The sequence below is a fragment of the Penaeus chinensis genome, chromosome 29, assembly GCF_019202785.1.
Source record: "Penaeus chinensis breed Huanghai No. 1 chromosome 29, ASM1920278v2, whole genome shotgun sequence".
NCBI lineage: Eukaryota > Metazoa > Arthropoda > Malacostraca > Decapoda > Penaeidae > Penaeus > Penaeus chinensis.
The window spans coordinates 18,054,264-18,061,763 of record NC_061847.1 but is presented as its reverse complement, the minus strand read 5'-3'; the positions used below and the strand labels follow the sequence as shown (position 1 = coordinate 18,061,763).

Sequence of the window (7,500 nt, the reverse complement as noted above, 5' to 3'; positions counted from 1 at the left end):
TGGTGTTTTTAGCTTGACATATCGAACCAAGACGACGGAACTCTACTGTGTTCATTATTATTCCTCTTATAATTACGACCTAATCGGCTCTCTGATTGATATTTTGTTTGCTTATTTTCCCATGTATTCTCTTTATGCGTTCGTTATTTTGTGGCTAACTTTCATCTGTGTTTATTTTCGCACTGTATTCTTCCTGGCCGCTCGCACTCCCTCTCGTCCCCCGCAGCGGACACCAAGACAGGCGTTCCTTTGGGGTCTAACCATTCCGGACAATCTTCGCAGCGCTCTGGGATCGAAGCGGAGGGAACAGGAGAATCACGCTCGATCGAAAGGGAAGTGGGGGGGGGGGGGCTAGAGTGAGAGGGGATGGAATGGCATAGAAAGAGAGAGAGAGGGAAGAGGTGGGAAGACGAAGGGAAAAAAAATATCTGGGACACACACATGCGCGCGCACACACACACACACACACACACACACACACACACACACACACACACACACACACACACACACACACACACACACACACACACACACACACACACACACACACACACACATACACACACATACACACACACACACACACACACACACACACACACACACACACAGAAAGAGAGAGAGAGGGGGGGGGGCAGTGACAAAAAAATCGCCATGGCCACATAACCCGTGATCAACCGAAATAAGGCAGTGTCGTCGATAGTGAGTGTACGATATTGCCAGAGAGAACGTTCATTACTTGCCTGGGGGAAGGCATGGCCACCGATGAAAGATAGAGAGAGAAAGAGGCTGACGGACAGACAGGCAAGCATATAGACACAGACAGACAGGCAAGCAGATAGACACAGACAGACAGGCAAGCAGATAGAGACAGACAAGCAGATAGAGACAGACAGACAGGCAAGCAGATAGACACTGACAGACAGGCAAGCAGATAGACAGACAGAGGGAAGGAGGAGGAAACTGAAGCTGAGGGTGCTGGATCGATCTGAAAATGACGACCGGCTTGGGACGGTCATTAACGCTGATCGACAGCGAGGACATGTCGCCATTCGCCTCGCAGGTGAACGTCTTGCGCGGAAGGAGCGATGGTTGACGCCAGGTATGATAATTGTTCCTCCCGAGACGACGGCGTGACGGCGCAGGGACGATGATCTCGCAGGGTATTACCGCCGGTCCTCGTTGCATGTCGCGAATGACACTTGCAGTTCTGTTTGACTGTCATTATTTTTTTCTAATACCTTTTTTCCCTTCTGTGCTAGATGAATGTTATTATGCATAGTCCTTCGGGTGTTTCCTTTTTTGGGCGTGGCTTTAACGCCTTTTTTTCAGCTGTGAGATAATGCGTTTAGGAAGTGTCTTATGCAATACCCGCGGCATCTGTAAGGATGTTGCACAACTAATTGCGATGCAGAATTTTTTAGTGATTGTTTACACGCTGGCGTCCCATACTCACACATGCGAAGGTCGTATTAAGTAGTTTTTTTCTGGTTGATGAAATGTTCAAGAGGAGCTTTTACTGCTGCCTTTGCACTTTCTTTCCTTCTTGATGTGTTTCACAATATCGTTTTGTTTTTATTTTTATTCCTATTGCTTTATTTTTTCATTTTCATCGTGTGTTAGTATTCTGCTTTTCAAAGCCTTTCCTTTCCACAGTTCTGTTTTTACGGGAAGCTAATCCAAACACAGGTCAAGTTAAAATGTGAATTAGGATAAAAGGGGAATCAGAAAGAAACTAAAAAAGTGGTGAGCAAAAGAGAACGAAGTAGAGGCAGGCTAGGAAGCGGGCAGGCCGAAAAGGTAATCCCGGCCTGCAGGCCTATGTGTACAGTCGTCACGTAGCTGGTGTGGTGAGCGATTCATTAAATACCAACAAAGCCGAGCTTTTAGCGGAGAATGTTGCGGTTCTGCGGTCTGCTTGGGGGGGGGGGGGGCGCTACAGCAGAGAGGAGGTGTATTTTGGTATTGGGCGTAACGGGGTATGCGGAGGGCGGGTGGTGAGTGTCGTGTGATGAAGGCGCTTACCCGTAGGGCATTAGTGTGTTTAGTGCGGTCGGGAGACAATTAGAAGTTATGTGGTGGAAGGAATAAGAGCTCTGTAAATAGGAACAAGTCGGAGGGAAGCATGTTCAGGGAGAGTGCGGTCGGCAATGAGAAGGAATAAAGAAATGTGCGAGAAAGCAGGGTCGCTCCTCGTCGGATGAGTGATAGCGACGAGCGATCTCGATGATGCCGCGTAAGTGCGTGTGGCTCTAACCATTTTCTCTTCATCCCTGCAGATGCTGAAGTACGTGCAAGTGTCGCCGTACCGGAGTTCCTCGGCCCTGGGGGGCGGGGGAGGCGGCGGGGGGGTGGCAGGCCGGCGGGTGAGCGAGGGCGCCTGCGTGGGGGGCGACGACTCCAACCTGTCGTCCCCGTCCACGCCCTCCACCCGCATGTCCACGGCCTCAACCGCGTCCCCAACACACCACCACCTCCACCACCATCACTCCTACACCTGCTCCTCCTCCTCTTCGGCCTCTTCGTCTTCCTCGTCTTCGTCGTCGTCCTCCTCGACGTCCTCGTCTTCCTCCACCACAGGGTCGTCCACGGCCTCGGGGGTAGGAGGAGGTGGTGTAGGGGGTGGGAGGGCTGTTGTACGAGCGGACAGCGTTAGCCTCAACTCGTCCATGTCGTGCTCGAGCATCAGCCAGGACCCGCTGAGTTCCCGCTCGTCGTCCTCCACGTCCCTCCACGACACGCCTAAGGTGAGTCAGTCCTTGCTTCTTTTCCGAGATGAGGAAGTCCAGGTGAGTGCGTTGTGGGACGTGACGGTGTGTGTATAGCTATACATATGGAAGTATGTATGTATGCATATGTGTATGTGTATATTTGTGTGTGAACCGCGGAGAAGGGAGGGGGTAGTGGTGCCTGGTCTTCGCAGGAAGCGGCGAACGCCGCTGCCTCGACAGTGGATCGGGTGCCCGGCGTGGCATTAGTGAGTCACCGTCCGCTGGGGATCGTGTGGCCCTCCATGAGAACTTGCAGATTGCATGGCGCCGGTGGGGGTCCGCAGGGGGGGCGGCGCCGTGTCAGATGTCAAGTTATTACTTTTGGCATTGCGTTACGACACGAATGGGTCGTGCTTGCATATATGCAATAACTCACATGTCTGATAAATAAGGAGAGATGGAGGGAGGGAAGGGGAAGAAGAGCAAAATAGCGAGAAAAGCTGGAAGGAGGCGGGAACAACAGAAAGAAAAAGAGATTGGGAAAGATTAACGAATGAAGTTGTATTCCAAGTACACCATCATTCAAAGTATGATGGTCAAAGAAAATAAGATAAGCACATAAAATGAAAGGGTGCGGAGCCATTAGAGTGTTAGGGTTATACAAGAATCCAAACGAATATGTTAATCTGGGAAGAAAACTGGAAAAGAGGATAAGAATCAGATACGATCACTTCGAGCAAAATGGGCGGCCAGGAAAGACTTAGAAAGAACATATTTACGGGGAATGGTTAACAAAGGAGGAGGGAGGGAAATGGTTAAAAGATAGGAGGTAGTAGAGTGTGATAATAGGACTTGTGACGATTTTAGTGATTTGATGTTTGTGATTCTTAATAAATCTGGGTTTAGAAGTTTTAACAGTTTCGATACCATTATAAAGACCTTAAAGGAAGTTATTTCCACTCATCATTAATCCATACAGTTGTCATAATTTACGATGAGCGTGGAACGGAACCTCATGGCCTCGAGAAGAGTGGAATGAAGGAGAGGCAAATGCTGCTTGTGCCAATCGTCTCGGCCTCCTCCGCCAATTTGGGGCATCGCTTCTTGCAGCATCCGTCAAGGAAAGGAAGAAGATAAGGACTGCAAAAAAAAAAAAAAAAAAAAAAAAAAAGGAAAGGAAATTAGGGCGAAGAAAGAAAGATGGAGAAAGACGAGTGGAGAATGAGGAAGCGAAAGAGGAAGCAGAGGAAGTGCGCGAGGGGGGGAGTGGGACGAAATAAAGGGGGGAAGCAGAGCGGAGGGTCGGCCATGGAGAAAGTAGTTAAGTCATTAGTGGACGAGTTGGAGAAAAGAGGGAAGTCTGAATAGCATTTTCTGCATGGGTGAGTGTGACTAGGAGGGGGGAGGAGGAGGGGGGGGGCACTTGGAGGACTGGTGTCGTGCTATTTTGCGCTGTGTCGTGGCCGGGTCTCAGCTGCGGTATGTTCTGGGTGCTGTGTTGTGACCTGTTTTAGTCGTGCTGCTCGTCTATTGTTAACGGGAACATTAGGGAGGAGGGCATTTTCTCCTCGCATTCCTCTTTTTCCCCTCTAATTTACACGTTCCATGTCGTATTCCTTATTATTTTTTTTTATTATGTTTCCTTGTTTTTTCGTCCCATTTATTTATTTATTTTTTTTTTTTTTTGTTTTATTCCTTTTTGCATTCCCGATTCTTCCTACCGATTCTTGCTTTCTGTCGCAGTCTTCATTTTTATTCCGTTCCTTCCTGATGTTTTTTGTTTTTTTTCCGTTTTGTCTCGTCTTCCTCATTTTCATCCTCACCTCCTCCCGATTCTCGCATCCCATGGCTTCTTCCTCACATCCCTTCCCGCTTCTCTTCTGATTATCTGTCGCTTCTCGGCTATTCCTTTTTCTCAGCATTTCTTGTTGCTAAGTGGCTGCCTTGCTCGCCGTCTTGATGAAAGCTTCCCGAGATGCTGGCGAAGATAAAGCGACTTGAGTCTTGAATATATGAGAGATAAATATTTGGCCAATTTATGTCTGTGTGCGTTCTTCATGCGCCCGGGCCTTTGATGTAGCTGCACGTGTGTGTGTGTGTGTGTGTGTGTGCGTGTGCGTGTGCGTGTGTGTGTGTGTGTGTGTGTGTGTGTGTGTGTGTGTGTGTGTGTGTGTGTGTGTGTGTGTGTGCGTGTGCGTGTGTGTGTGTGTGTGTGTGTGTGTGTGTGTGTGTGTGTGTATGCGCGCGCGCGCGGGTGGGCGTGCTTGCGTGCGTGCATGTATGTATGCGCGTGTCTGTGTGCAAGAGTGGGCGCACAGCGTCCGCCTCTGGCCGAGCGCCCTCAGCGCCCCCGCCATGGTCAGATCGCCCCCGCCGTCATGCGCCGGGAGTCGTGTCCCGCAGCCGTGCCCGCAGTCAGCAGCGTCATGTACTCGACCTTCCGAGGAATGCCGCGCCTCGCAAGGGCACGGTGACCTCTGCCTGGAGGCCGCGACCCTCCGGGCGGCCGCTTCGTCTTCGCTCGACCTCCTCCTCCTCTGTCTTCGTGGCCTTTTCATTTCTTCTTGCTCCTCCTTATCATACACTTTCCTCCTTTCTTGCCTTTACCTACATTACTTCTTCCTTGTCTGTATCTCGTCTTCTTAAGCCAACCCAGTCTCATCATTGAACAAAAAGATATCTATCTATCTGTCTATATATGTATATGTATATATGTTTATATGTATGTATGTATGTATGTATGTGTATATATATATTCATTTATATATATATATATATATATATATATATATATATATATAATATACGTATACATATTTGTACATACACACATATATACATATATATATATACACATACATATATATACATATACATACATATATATATGGATATACATATATACATACATATTTCTCTAGGGGGAAGGGGAAGCATTGAGAGACGTCGCTGGGCAATTTCATCTCTTCACCTCTCACCCTAATATTCCAAATTACGGCCATGGAAAAGAGCAATAAGTGAATAAACCTCAACAATGCTATGATCTCGATCGACGTTTATAACTTAAACCCAAATGATAGTGTCATCTCACGGTCTGCAGAGCCAGCCTCGTTCAGCATACTGTAATATTGTCCTGCATCGCCCTTGCTTCCCGTCTGCCACGAAGGAGCGTCGGAGATAAGCGCGGAGGATTATAATAGTTGTTGTTATTTCCGCATTTATGAGTTTTTCTTTCTTTTTTGTGTCGCGGTATCCTGGGGGTTGATATTGGTCGTTGGCCCCAATCCTCGGCTTTTGAGGAGGGGGTTGAGAGAGGAGGCTAGGGTGGGGTAAGGGGGGGATGTTGCCACTATTAAAACAACATCGTTCAACCTTCGGGGTCACGTGATCACGCCGGGGGTGTGGTGGGTCTCGCATCCCTGTTGCGTTGGCAGCGAGTGATGGAAGGCGTGGAGTGGCGGGAGCGGTGACATCCGCATCGTTGGCAGGGAAACTTGAATTACGGCGTCGTTAATCGCACGGAGAGGAGGCTTTGTAACCTCTGGACCTTCCGTAGAAAAGCGTGACACCCAGGAAAGTCAAGAAGGTTGGGGGGGGAGGTGACTTTGCCATGATGCTGGCCTACATGCCACCCTTATACTCCCATCGTGTTTCATTTGCTCTCTCTCTCTCTCTCTCTCTCTCTCTCTCTCTCTCTCTCTCTCTCTCTCTCTCTCTCTCTCTCTCTTCTCTCTCTCTCTCTCTCTCTCTCTCTCTCTCTCTCTCTCTCCTCTCTCTCCTCTCTCTCTCTCTCTCTCTCTCTCTCTCTCTCTCTCTCTCTCCTCTCTCTCTCTCTCTCTCTCTCTCTCTCTCTCTCTCTCTAACCCCTCCCTCCCTCGCCCTCTCCCTCTCCCTCTCCCTCTCTCTCTCTCTCTCTCTCCCTCACCCCCCCCCCCTTTTGGTATCTCTCTCTCTCTCTCTCTCTCTCTCTATATATATATATATATATATATATATATATATTTCTCATTCTCTTTCTCTTTCTCTAACCTCTCTGCAGTCAAACTACCTACTTTTATCTTTATCTGTCTTTCTGTGTCTCATCTCTTTATCTACCTACCTGTCCTTTTTTGCCATTCCCCTCTCCTCATCCTCCCTACGCCTGCTCCCTCCTTCTCCTACCCACCTACCTGCCACTTACCCCATAAGCCCTTCAGCGCCGTAGTGAGCAATAGGATGGGGGTTAGTGGGAGTTGTTGAAGGGAGGGGGTAAAGGAGGAAGGGGAGGGGGAAGGGAGGACGGGGAGGGGAAAGATAAGAGGACGGAGAGGGGGGGGGAGGGAGGACGAGGAGAGGGAAGATAGGACGGGGAGAGGGGAACGGGGGGGAGGGAAGGGAGGGCGGGTGGGGGGGGATGCGATTAATGTATGACATCCGAAAGCCTCTAGAACAATCAACGAGGTGGCCAGCGGTGACCCTTCTGAACTCTGGCCTCTTGAGCGCTGGCTGGAGGACCATCCGTGTGTGTGCTCGCCCTCCCGTCTGCTCGCTCCATTACCTTTATTTCCTCTAGTTCGTGATAGCCGTCGTTGCTGTGGTAGTTGTTGTTGCAACAGTAGAAGTATCAGTAGTAGTAGGATAGTTGTTGATAGTATAAGAATTATATTTATGTATTTTGTCAATTGTTGTTATGATCAATGATAAATCAGGTCGTCATAGCAACAGTTGACACCCTTAATAGCATTAGTATTATCCCCCCTATTAGCATTATTATTATTATTGCTCTTGCGCCCACTGCAATTCCGCT

General features: G+C 48.9%; 1 protein-coding gene across 4 annotated transcripts in view; it reads left to right on the top strand.

Moving 5' to 3' along the window:
* Positions 1–7,500, top strand: part of LOC125040684 (serine-rich adhesin for platelets-like) — a 138,500-nt gene that overhangs the window by 26,462 nt on the left and 104,538 nt on the right. For all 4 annotated transcript variants that reach the window (XM_047635371.1, XM_047635369.1, XM_047635370.1 and 1 more), the window contains exon 2: positions 2,283–2,750. In XM_047635371.1, the coding sequence (XP_047491327.1) occupies positions 2,283–2,750 (468 nt within the window). The remainder of the gene's footprint in view (positions 1–2,282; positions 2,751–7,500) is intronic.